We start from the raw sequence: 13,505 nt of genomic DNA, 5'->3' as shown, positions 1-13,505 counted from the left end.
TCCTTCAAAAACGCCCTTGTAACCCTAAGGGGAACCAATAAAATGTATCTACAAGTACTTCCTAAGAATTTATGAGGTATAACATACTACTAGAGATATTCTAGTAATATTCGAAGTACGTTATATTCGGTACGTATATTTGCAGTACGAGTACAGAATATTCGGGAGATATCATGTGCTGTATGGGGTGCTGTAATTGGAAAGATTTCAGTCATTGCATCGAAAAATGCAGTAATCCGTGTATCAAAGTTATATTTGCGACGAAACAGAAATTCAACAAGTAGTGAATTCACTACGGGTTTCTTGCTCGAAGGAATAATAATTTCTTATTGTAGAAGCATCATTTATTTTAGAACTGTTACGACGTGTAAAAGTAGTTGGTGGTAAAAATGACGATAAAGACAAATTCTCAGCATTTATAGATTCTTCTGGAATAAGTTGGTCTTCGTTACTATCCTTCTTAACTGGCTCTGAAGGTCTATAAATGCTGAGAATTTGTCTTTATCGTCATTTTCACCACCAACTACGTCTACACGTCGTAACGGTTCTAAATTAAATGCTTCTACAATAAGAAATTATTCCTTCGAGCAAGAAACCCTGTAGTGAATTCACTACATTTGAATTTCTGTTTCGTCGTAAATATAACTTTGATACACGGATTACTGCATTTTTCGATGCAATGACTGAAATCTTTCCAATTCCTAATTAATGTTGAAGAAATTATTATCAAATGCTTATTTTTGTATTTATTATTTTTATCCTTTTTTAGCTTATATCTTCGAAACTAATTGAGTCCGACCCTTATATATATTGTATACATGTATACATGAAATTACTTGGGAAGATCCTCCCCCCCATAACATATAAAAAAATTAATGAAATCGGAGGGGAGGCTCCTTTTATGCATAATTATCAAATTATATTTTGGAGATCTGGTTTGATAGAATTCCGTATATATTTGTGTTAATTAGAAGTGTTAATTAAAAATATTCTTTACGCTAATCATATGTGGAAGCCTGTTTCAATTTGTTATTGAATAAAAAATAGAAGTAGTAGATAGAGCACGCGCGCTTCTAAATTCATTCGTCATTACCAGATAAAATATTGGTGTATTGATGCCAAACGCCGAAATGCCGGTAGATACCAAAAGAATCCGCACTGTTTTGCTTTTCAAAGTGCTAAAATCGAAAAACGGTGGTTTATCAGCTTTGTTCTTGTCCTTTATCTTGCGCTTTTGATTCTTCAAGTGTAAGATCGCTCTTCGTTGGGGATGATATAGCGAAGCGCTACGGTAAAAAGTGCCAAGAATAAAGGTGAGAAAGACCACCCCCGTGACAGCTTGAAGACCAAGTCGCCACCCGATTTTACTATAATAAAAAAGTTCTTATGTGAACTTTGACTGATTTCATGGTGACATTATAATTAGTACATGCAACGATTAAGTGCAATATTTCTAGATAAGTGGACTCGTGTATTCGTGAAACAATAATAATATGAATATTGTTTTCAGCTTGGAAGATTATTTTGAGAGTTTCTAATCAGAAATGAGTCAATTATTGTTTTATCTAACAATTTGGGCTTTTCTGTAACCAAGAATGCTTTTGGAAACAATATTTCATTAATATACACGGTGATAAAAATTAACGTGATGAATTTCGTTTTGTTAAAGTTTCAATGAGTCCATTGAAATAAATTCTTGATAATATAGATTGTAATGCAACATGTACGTACGTGATTGCTCCTTTTATAAAAGCAGACATGATTGCTATACCAAGGCCGCTCCCTGAGACAATAAAAATTTCGACCAATTCTCTCTTCCTCTTGAAATACTGTGCCACCATCAGCGTACTGCAGTCTCGCGTCATTCCAACTCCAATCCCTATGGGGGGAGAATATACTGATGGTTCAAATCGTTATAGCTATACTTAGTTTGCTCGTAGGATCGGATAACAATATCGTTTTTTTTCATCGACTCTTCTGCGAAATTGATGCCTGTAGTTGGCTCTAGCAAAGTTCCCCGCGAGAGGGAAAGTTAGAGTGGAAATGGATGGAACTAATATTCCTAACAAGTATATAAACAATATAGACAATATACTCGTAATATGATATAGACAAAGATAAAGAAAGATGATATGTAGCGTCTAAAATAATAACATTTAACATTGTGGCGCTGTATAAATTGCGACATAAATTTTTCTCTGCAAACATCAAAATTAATGTTAGATCTCATAGTTTGTCATTATCTCATTATCATTACTTATAGTGTATTGCACATGTATCAATTATCATTTTACAACTAAATTCAAAAATGAATAATTCGCTATCAAGTGATTTAGATAAAAAGATTTGCCAATTGTGTCATTTATTAAAACAATTAATCTCTCAGCGACTTTGCGTCGTTTACACAAAAGAGTAACTTACAGTGTTACGGATTTACAGTGTTTTATAATTGCGTTATTGCAAATAGTTCTTCAGAATTCCGTCAACCTTACGATCTTTACTTACCGACTACGGTGCCGTAGCTGAAGAACAATTGATGGAATTGCGAGGCAAAAGAAGTGAAGAGGCAACCGAGGGCGGTAACGAGGCCGCCCAAAACTGCCGTTACTCTCGTACTTTTTCTGCGGCAAAACGCTATCGTAACCGGCGACACGAGCAGAGCGACACCCGTCGACATTGCCCCCAGCCATCCTATAAAACGGGAAAATATCGTTGGACATTTTGCAAATTTTGTTTAATCGCACGACATGTAGGCAACGCTTCGAGATTAAACAGCTGAAAGAGTATGATTACAGGAAGGTGGGATGACAACTAATTATACTCCGTGCCCGTGTTCAGTGCTGCCTAATAATGCAACATCCCAGATTCTTACCGTCACGGAATAATATACCCTCCCCGGATTCTTATCGTTATACGGATACCCTCTATGTATTTATTCATATATTGCACAATGTGAATTAATTTCATGAAAAAATGATTGTACGATGTAGGAAGTCTCCTCACGGAGATGTTATTAACTTTTTACGGGAACGCCAGCGGCGTGTCGTTGATCGACGGTCCCGAAAGAGATATAACTCGCGTGTATCGCTCGCAATCTACTCCGTAATAAAAAAGTCAAATCACGCATGGCTGTTCCAAAAAGGTTTCGATCTTCGTTACGCATATTGTAGATAACAAGATGCTTCGGCTGGCGCCCGTTTCTAATTTCGTCTGGCATATTGTTCTTTTCCGCTTTCGCGTGTGTCGCTTACAGCGCGACTGTGGCTCAATTTTTATTTTGTTCCCTCGTTTATTTAAAATCGATGCGAGCCATCCGGTTGCGCGTATTTCTTTGACGAACGTTGGCGAGAAAGGATTGATTCGCGATTTGCGACGATGCACTTTGCGGATTTCCGGGCGACAAGTCGGCAGTAAATCGGATTCGCTTTGCCGTGTATCGCCCGGTAATAGAATCCGACGAATCTTTTCCGTAACCGATACTTTACGATCAGGGGATAAGCCACGATTGGCGATATGACGATGGGGACTGTTTGTTCTCCGCATCGATTGGCTCGCTGTTTTGGGATGTCGTTTCATCGTAAGTGCTTGGGAATAATGTGAAAACAGATATCTCGGGGTACATGTAATATTTAACTGGTATCCTCTTTAAGCGCCAAATATTCAGATTCAATCTTTTCTCTCGATATACGTATTTGTATATTTTCTTCTTTTAATGCCATTTCCTCTTCCTCATCTATTTCTTTCATTACCATGAGCGAATGGGTCACAATTTTCGTTTAGTATGTTTCCAGCCTGGGCAAATGGATTAAATAGCCAGCGACTTCATATATTTCTTTATGCGACTCGCGATATATCGTTGTATTTCCTGAGTAAGCTATTGCCATATCCCAGATACTTGGCCAGTCGGGGGCCAATAAGGTTTATGCGCTGTCATCCATCGCCTCTTAAATGATTTATGGTAGTTACAGCATCCATGGACTTCTCGAGAAACGCATCACGCGCTAACGAATAGGAGAGAGACGCTTTGTACTTTTATACTTCACTCTCTTCTTCTTTTCCCCTTATTTTTGCCCCACGACGTTTAGTGCGTCGATCGCAACCACAAAGTCCCATCGATAAATCACTAGCCTGACTATGGGATAAAGCCGCGAACGCCTCTTGCACCTACTTCAGTTCTGAAGCAGTATCGGAAGTCCACGGAAACAACAATAGTTTATGAAACTGTCATAAGTTGTATAAAAGTTTTTCTTTTAAACAAAAGATATTTTTAATCGCAATTATATTTATTTAAAATCTTTGCTAGTAAATATTTCAGTCGCAAATATCACAATCTTCGCCGAAGATATATGTCACACAAAGATGTTTTAGGGAATTGTAAACCGACAAATAATCGGCGCGCGTTTCGCTAACTTGGACAATAGTATATAAAAATTCACCCAAGAATTTACCAACGCAAACCCCGTCATAGCACTCTCTGAGTGTTCCCTTCTTCATGAGTTGATTAAAAAAAAGGCACAACCTGCCAGATACTAGGCAAATTTTTTCCTGGGCCTAAACAAATTAAGAAAGAGTCGTGATAATTTGATAGTCTCAGCCAAATAGCATCTCAAACATATATTTAATACCAAAATATACTAAGTTAAACTCGGTTAAACACTTTCGGCTAAGTTGGGCGTCTTGTAAAAAAAACAAAAAAATAAATTTACAGCAGTATTTTTCGGTTTAGAAGAAAAACTATCGCGATCTCTTTCATTCATTTGCTATCGCTAGGTCGCGCAATCGTTCTCGCTAAACATGCTAAATAATACCTACAGCCGCCGGTAGGTATTAAACGAGCGCTTGATCGCGGGTAAGACCGTTTTAATAGAGACACCGGGCTATTAAGCGGACGCGATTAGGTCGCCCTCGCGAAGAACCGAGTCGTTTAATTAATTGTCACCGATTTCATCGATACGCGAACTCATCAATCGTGGCAGTTACGTTTTATTACGGGAGCAAGTAACGGCCCGACAGTTACGGAGACAAACGGGCCGCGCCGCGCGCGAGGAGAAGCAGTTATTAATCTCGCTGTAGCTACGACGGGGCGACGGATGCGCGTTAAATATCGCTCACCAACAGCGGTGACTTATACGCGTGGGAGTATCGTTTAAGACGTGCCTTTCGCAGGATCTTTCTTTTTCTGAATGCCGACGGGATTCCTGCCTTGGGGATTCCCTCCTAAGTAAGGGAGCAAATATATTCGGATTCGCCGCGGAATATGCACAGGCTGTTTCCGTTATTATCATTTAGGACGTTGACGAGGGAGAAAGAGATGTAAAAGTTTAAGAGAGAGATTTGTATGCAGAGAGTTACTCCAGAAATCCATCAAATTGAAATGTCTGATAACGTGATAAAGCACGCAAATCTCTGGTATCTTGTGAAATCTCAACATAAAAATGCGTGGCAATAGCACTATGTTGGTACATTGTTGGATGGTGATGCTTTGCTTCCATTGAGAACCTTAAAAATATTTTCGTAGACATTTGTTTCAATCTTAGTATTTTATATTGATATTTTTATGTCGAAAGGATTCAGCTTTCAGTTTAAGATTCGCTTTTAATACACTTTACATTTGCTGGTAACAAAGTTATGGCACAAGTTGTATGGCTGTGGTAAATATTCCTGGAACAAGACAATTTCTAGTTCGTAAAGTTCAAGAGGAATGTTTGTCCCGCTTAATGCCCCGTGCTTCGCCATTTCTTTCGTTTCTTCTTCCGCTACTCTTCGCGATCAGGTTCAGAATACTTTATTGTGAATCGCGAGACCGTCGGGTGTTCTTTTCACCCCCGAGATTGTCCCTGTCCACGGGAGTGGGTGAAACGATAGCGAGAGTGAATTGGCGAGAACGAGAGCGACTATCATCAGGGTCAACGACTTGCGGACTGGTCGGGGTTTTAGTTGGCGACTCTGTCTTCGCGAAGGGCAAGGAAGCTTGTAAGATTCATAAGAATTGTCCTGTCGGGCTTTCGAAGGAACGAAAAGGATGGTTCAAAATAATGCAAGTGTATATGTCGCCGGTATTTGTCTTTTGATTTTTCGCATAGTCATACAATTAAGAAGAATTATTTTCGATTGAGTGGAGTAATGCAATTTAACAAAAAAAAACATATATTTATAATACCAAAGTGTTATACTAAATCGGTTAAACAGTTTCACATAGTTAATAGATTTATATATAAAAAATCAGTTGGCATCTTGTTAAAACAATTAAAAATTAACAAAAAAAAAAATTACAACAGTATTCCTGTATTTAGAAGAAAAAATATTATTTTGTAAAATTTTGTAACTATTTTGCGATATAGTTTAATAACTTAAGTAATATATGTAAGATAATATCATTGGTTCTAAATTGTATTTTAACAGAACCGAGTTTAGCTTCTTACATAAATATTTTTAAGTATAAAATTGATTAGAACGTTTAATTTAGAATAATTTAAATTGACTAGTGTTTTTTTTCATAATTGTCCAATTAGAAATTGAGATAACAAAAATTTATGATATGTAGCATCAATCCTTATAACGCAATTCGCATTAATAAGATAACAGATTTATATCTAGAATGTAGACAAAATTCTGTACATTTTAAACATATAAAAACAGATAGTAAAGTATCCTTCATTACATTCTGCAAGATAAAATAAATCAATTAGAATATCTTTTGTTTTTTTTAAGTGCTTGAGATTCTTGCTAAAAGAACATAATCCATTTTTTACTTGCTTGCTTGGGTCCTTGTTCCTTTTTATCGTCAAAATTACAGAACTTTTTCAGAACATAATTTCATATCGCAGAATGAATGAAACTCGTTAAGGTTCAAAGGTATGGCAACACGCAAAAAACATTAAAAATAAATCGCAGCTGGCAGGTTCGCGTTTACGAGGACGATAATAATCCGCTCGTGACGCAATCCTTCGCGAGTAATAATACGAGGCGAGCTCTTAAAGAGGCAACTTGAAAATGCTGCTGGCGTTGTGCTTAGAAGTATTGGAAACCACTTGAGAATACGACCTTATGTTTCGTTTCTTTCCTGATAAAACGCTGAAACTATATTTTCGACGTTTTGTATCGGAAATAGGTAATATTATTTTACTGAATGAACTTTTAATATATGAATTTTATTTATTATCTTTATAACACGTTTACGTCTCTTTAAGATATAAATGAAAAACTTGATTTTATCACTTCGTAAAATATTTTTTGTTTTGTATATATTATCAAACTCAAGTACTGTTACAATGTTAAGAATCTGCTAGAAAAATATATATTTATCTTATAAAAATCAAAATCTTTTATTTTTATAATTTTTTTACATATTAAAAAATATTATTTTATTACGTCTTTATGATTTAATTATAAAGAAAAATAATACTTAAAAATTGCGGAAGTATATATTTTATCTGTTAAAAAAGTAACTCACAAACATGAAAATATTGTCTATCTTGGATTCGCACGAGAAGCAAGTTTCAAATATATTCTTTAATTCGTGTGCCATACAATTTAGTGTAAAACGATCACCTTCTCTAATCAAGTGAACAAGAAATATTGTTAATAATTGCGCATTTGTTGCGTCACATACCTACGTTAAGAAGAGTCTGACGATATCGCTTTGCCCCATCGAGCAGTAACCAAGCCCCGGCGGCCCCATGTATTCCCGTGGCGAGAATTTGCACCATGACACCCGTTATGACGATGACCCAGCCCCAACCATTTTCAGGATAATAATGTTGTCTTATGGTACAACGCGCGACATACCTGGCATATATACGAGATTCAAACATCACATCTGACCGACGTCGCATTACACACACAGTTGGAAAATTTGGATTTTCTTGTTAAAAAAATGCCGGTTGAAATTTTCGTGTTAAACGTTTAACACATTCATGTGTTAATTTCACATATTGCTCTTTTGTTAATTGACCTCAAATGTAAAATTATTAAAATATTTAAAAAGAAATGTTAAAACAACACAATGTGTACATATCTTTTAATCTGACACAATACATATGTTCTATTTTATGAGTAACAAAATATATCTGTTAAAATTTACAGAATAAAATGTCGATTTTATTCTATATAACATAAGTGAGAGTGATTTCGAACCGTCATTTGACTTATTACATTCGTAAAATGTAAAAATTACATTTAAAAAATTTATTTTATCATGAAAAATATGTTAATTTTACACAAAATTTATTTCAAATTATTCTGAGATTTGCATTGATTTTACGGTAAAATATTAACAGAGTGTTAGTGTGATTATTTAACATATCCATATTATGTTAAATTAACACAAAAATTTATGTGGACCGTTTGAGACAAATGATATCTGTTAAATTGAATACAAATTTTTCAACTGTGCAGTTAAACAACATTCACGTTGGAAATACGATTAGATTTCATGGAAACCGCGAATAATTTCATAATTGGTTAAAAGAAAGGCAGAAGTGTAAAAAAATATACAATAGATATTAATTTTAAAGTATTATCTGATATTAATTTAAAAATATTCTGTATTACTCGGGGAAAGTGTTTATTATGAGATAGACTCCTAATATAAGATAGCAGGTTTTCAGCATCCGATTTCACGTATCTTTTTCGCAACACGCGTGATCAATAAATTTGTCACTACACAGATTTCATTCCGAGGGCAATAAATATATGGCGGAACCAACAGATGATGTCTATTAATTTAGCAGAAGCCCCGCTATCTTTTATTGGATCTCTTATAGGACTACCCAGTGAGAACACTAACGTCGAATCAACGTCAAATTGACGTCAATAGAGTCGAAACCGCGTCCCGACCGTCAGTTTTAAAAATAATTAAAATTTTTGAAACTTTACTTTTTGTATTAAATAAGTTAACTTGGCAGTTCTCTCTAATAAGATGTTAAAAGTATTCAGAACGTAGTAACTTAATACAAAAAATAACGTTTCAAAACTTAATTATTTTCGAGAACTAACGGTTGGGACTAGCGGTTTCGATCCCATTGACGTCGATTCGACGTTGATTCAAAATTGGTGTCACACTGGGTGTCTCATAATAAGAAACTCTCTACTGTTAAACTAAGGAAACAAATTTCTTCGATCAATTTGAAGCGACTTATGTTTTAATAGGAAGAAATCAGAGATCGATACAAGCGGCAGAGTCAGTTAAATCCGCGATATATTTTATTTTCAATTTACTCCGCGGGAAAATTCCAGTTTGCAACAGTTTGTATGTTCAAACCTAGGATCAGGATTCGCATCTTCTTCAATTCCCTTAGGCGCTTGAAGTGACGCTATCCCCTCGCATTCCCCGGAAAAAGAAGGCTCGCCGAGTTCGCCGGAAATCGCAACCCCACTGTCCTCGTAAGCGGGACTTTGAACAATCCTTCCGTTGCGCTCACGGTTCTTCATCCCGTGATTTCGAGAACGACTAGTCTTTTTGGCATTGACAATAATACGCGATTATTTTCTTCGGCACCGATGTAACGTTCATTCTTACCAGATGTTTGTCATAAGACGAGTTTATTGATTACTCTCGGCGTGCTCGTTTAATTGCAATTTAAATATCAATTGCAAATTTGCATTTTCACTTGTCTTATAACGCACTGAAAACGGAAATAAACGTTAGATTGATACGGTATGAGATTAAGATCGAATATTTGATGATTTTTCGTGGCGTTAAATTACGAGCAAGTCGGTAATAGCAGCAATTTAATGCAACGTTTCTAGATTTAATTTTTGTTTGTTTCGTTATTTATTTCTATCTTATTAATATTGTGGGTAGTTAACAAATAAAGCGAACAGGTTTTTAGATAAATGATACAACAAAGAATTTGTAGACATTAAATCTATTGTTTAATGATGTAAATCGCATTTCGCGGTATTTAATATTAAAGGGACAGATATAGAGGATGTTAAGGAATTAAGTTCGGAATCGACAGAGTTAACTGCCGACCGTGAGATAATGCGAATTTCTAGTCGTGAGTTTTATCGTCGTAATGGCGTTCGTAGCATGTTCAGTGGTTATATACACTTGTAAGTGCATTATGCTAAAAGCTAGGCAAACAGGGCTTATAAAGGAAACGAAAGGGGCTTGCAGAATAGTGAGTGGGAGGCGGATACGAATCCGACATAACCGAGAAGGAAATAAAAAAAAGGAAGAGAAGGAAAAAATGAGGATGGAAAACGAGGGACGTCGGAGCACGTCGTGCTTTTAGCACGGCCAGTCCTGCTAATTCAGCGATTGTGTAATTTCGAGAGAGGGTAAACGACCCGTAACTTCGCATCGCTTCGAACAACTTACGCGCTCACGTATATCTCGCATCTAATATTCTCGCATTCAAGGAAATTTGCCGTGACAGTTGCACGCGATAGGAACTTTTGCTGGAGACACTTTCTCCGGTCCCGGAATTAAACCGCTTTGGCATTTTCCTTTATTTGATTGGATTAAACTGGGAGGAATTTTAAAGCGGAGCTGAATTTTAGGACGCAGTTGCACCCTCTATTCTGTATAAAATACATTTTTCATTAAATTTGGGATATTTTAATATAAATAAATGATAATCAAATAATCTAATTAGCATTTAAATAGAATAACACCTGAGTTTGAATATAACAATTTAAAATGTGGCGTATACGTGAAATACATTTCTTTTGAATGCGCGTTTGTGGTTAAAAAAAAATATTTTCCAGGAAATTATTTTTTCCCGACATTTATATTTCTCGAACTTGACTTCAGACTTTTTTTACTGTGTTTTCAGTTGCAGATCGTAAAGTAACTTTTTCAAAGTCGACACAAATTAATTAGCAGAAATCAATATTGAATGACGTCATATTCCGAAAGTTTCGAATGACAAAGGTTATATTTGAAACGCACTCGGATAATTTATGATACAATCGGAAAGATTTAACGTAACATTCCGCCAACGCGAATCCGGGGAAACTCGACTATAATTTGCGTGCCGGTAACGTTGCCACGATAAAAATATAGCCATACGGCCAGTTTCAACGTAAGGGGGTCAACGATACTACGTGCCGCGGGATCTCGTCGAAACAATGATACCCGAAATGCGCACGATACCCGTCACGGTCACCTTACTAGAGATCTTCCGAAATAACAATTTCCCTTTCTTTTTTCGTCTCTCCCCAGTTAATAACCCGTACACAAAATTCTATGTCAATTTTATCGCTTAATTACTGCACCGTATCGGATGCTGAATTATATTTTATTATTAGACCCAACAGACTGCCAGACTCTTTTCATTTAAATCGATGAGACTTTATAGCGTGACTTTATCAGAGACGATATATTGTTTTATACATTGAATTACGACGAGAGCGACGCACACTTTTCTGAAACAATTTATCCGATAATGGCGTTAATTTCCCCGCACATTCCCCGTATCGCGTGTCCCGATCGGAGGAATCGTTGGCACGCTAGATGAGAGACGCGTTGCCAAACGCCGACTGGGTTCATCAGAGGTGGACCAGAGGAGACGCGCGCTCCTCGAACTGAGCTTGCGTAGGGGAAACGAGTGGACCAATCCCCTCGTTCCCCTGGGTTCGCCACGTGCTTCCGTGGGCAATAGGTTTGCGATGGGATTTACTGTGAAACAAGATGAAGCCTTGATTTATCTGCATCTGCCAGCGGTTGACGCAGTTTTCTCATCGTTATATCTATGCTCGGGTTGTGTTACGCTCTGAGCAAAGTTGAATCGTCATGAAATTCTTCGCATAAATAATATAACATTAACTTGCCGAAACTGGGAGATAGGCGTAAGCTTCGGCTAGATTAATCGTGGGTGAAATTTTTCGAAAAGTACACGACTATGTAAAAGCAGTAGATTTAATTTTGGTAAAGAAACCTAAAATATAGTCGATTCTCACATAATTCTTGGCGAAAGACTCGTCAGGTTTATCGATTTTAATGAATTTTTAAGAAATGATAATAAGAAAGGAAAATTTAGAGCACAGTGAGAGAGAGAGAGAGAGAGAGAGAGAGAGAGAGAGAGAGAGAGAGAGAGAGAGAGGGGGGGGGGCTTGGAACGTGCAAAAATGTTGCTTCTGTACGACAGCTATAAAATTAAAAACTTTATCACCATGAAATTGATCTTGACGACAGGTTTTCGCACGTCCGTGGTACTTACTGCACGGCGATCGAGCCGCTAGAATACATTATGGACAGAGCATCGATTCACGATATCGTTCTGATACGATCACATAGCGATACGATCGCTGCGTAATTGAACGGTTTAAAATACGCGTCGGTGCTTTTGTGAATTATGCAAAGTAGAAGCGAACCACTGGTAACATTAACCATAAGTCGTATGTCGATTACAAGTGAGATACGTTTAATCGATACACGTATTGCTTTGCACACCCCAAAATTATTTGCCATCCATTTAAGGTGCGTCGAGTTAATCTGTGTTACGACTATGTCCCGGCACGTAATTTGCGTGAGAATACATCGATCGACAACTTATTTTATGAGATGTCAACCGATTGCTAAAAAATAATGACGAGCAGACCAGAGAGTTTTGACATAATTGCGTGTTTGCTGTTTGCTTCTTGTTACAATAACACTTTTATTATACTAAAGAACTTACTCTCGCAAAATATTTTAACGATACATGAATTCATCGATGAACTGAATCTTTTTTTTAAGTGACTATTTTATTGCTAGTTTGTACAATAATTATTGTGAGAGAGAAATATCTGTATTAAGAACAAACTTTTACTTTATCGGAAAGTGTAGCCTTATAATTTGATATATTAATGTCTTACAAATTCAAATTAATTATGCAAAATGTAGACAAAAATATAAAACGTTGACAAAGATTTTTTATTTACATTTTTCACGTATAGAAATCGAGGAGACACGAAATCGTAAAAAAAAGCTTTGAATGCAATACCTATATAAATCGAAGAGACTATCATCGCCATGGTGGGAGTCGTAAAATAAATGCGATATATAGGAAAAAGTTTCGACGTTTTCGGGAGTACCTTTGCTGCATGGATAGGCGTTAATCGTCTGAAAGATCGTGACGTCCCTTTTGTCGCAACACCATACATTCCCTGCTTTTTATGGATACGTAACATAAATTTGAATTTAACGATCTCTTTATGCGATAATAATAGAACGATAATTCGTTGATTTAATATGTCAGTATCATTTATTACTCAATCCTTTACTGACTTGTCGTGTTTTACACTGCAAAGATGGCGACATAGATTAAAAAGTTTAACAAATAATTCAAACGGGTTCTTTATTTGCACAAATGTTTTAAATTGATAAGAAATAGGTTACAAAAAAGTATGATATACAGCAGCAAAGTGTTATAAATCAATTCTATTCCAGCGTTTCTGTCGAGACGAAACGTACGTGATGAATGGTGCTTGGTAATATTTGCTATCATCGCAGTGAGATGCATTGAAAGCGCTAAATATGAGATCATAGGAGATCAAAATTGTCGTCACAATGGCCT

The 13,505-nt window shown here is 36.4% G+C and overlaps 1 protein-coding gene across 1 annotated transcript in view; it reads right to left on the bottom strand.

Annotated features, from left to right (window-relative positions):
* Nucleotides 1-9,432, bottom strand: part of LOC105557963 (monocarboxylate transporter 8-like) — a 13,796-nt gene extending 4,364 nt beyond the window's left edge. Inside the window, exons 1-5 of the mRNA XM_012005402.1 lie at nt 9,263-9,432; nt 7,613-7,788; nt 2,506-2,691; nt 1,732-1,879; nt 1,024-1,367 (exon numbers count right to left, since the gene is read on the bottom strand). Of these exons, the coding sequence (XP_011860792.1) occupies nt 1,024-1,367; nt 1,732-1,879; nt 2,506-2,691; nt 7,613-7,788; nt 9,263-9,432 (1,024 nt within the window). The remainder of the gene's footprint in view (nt 1-1,023; nt 1,368-1,731; nt 1,880-2,505; nt 2,692-7,612; nt 7,789-9,262) is intronic.
* Between the last annotated feature and the right edge of the window lie 4,073 nt (nt 9,433-13,505).

Source organism: Vollenhovia emeryi, unplaced genomic scaffold (assembly GCF_000949405.1).
Source record: "Vollenhovia emeryi isolate VEMERY1.0 unplaced genomic scaffold, V.emery_V1.0 DF939398.1, whole genome shotgun sequence".
Lineage (NCBI taxonomy): Eukaryota > Metazoa > Arthropoda > Insecta > Hymenoptera > Formicidae > Vollenhovia > Vollenhovia emeryi.
Note: the sequence above shows the minus strand (reverse complement) of the source record. Positions and strands in the feature narration are given on the sequence as shown.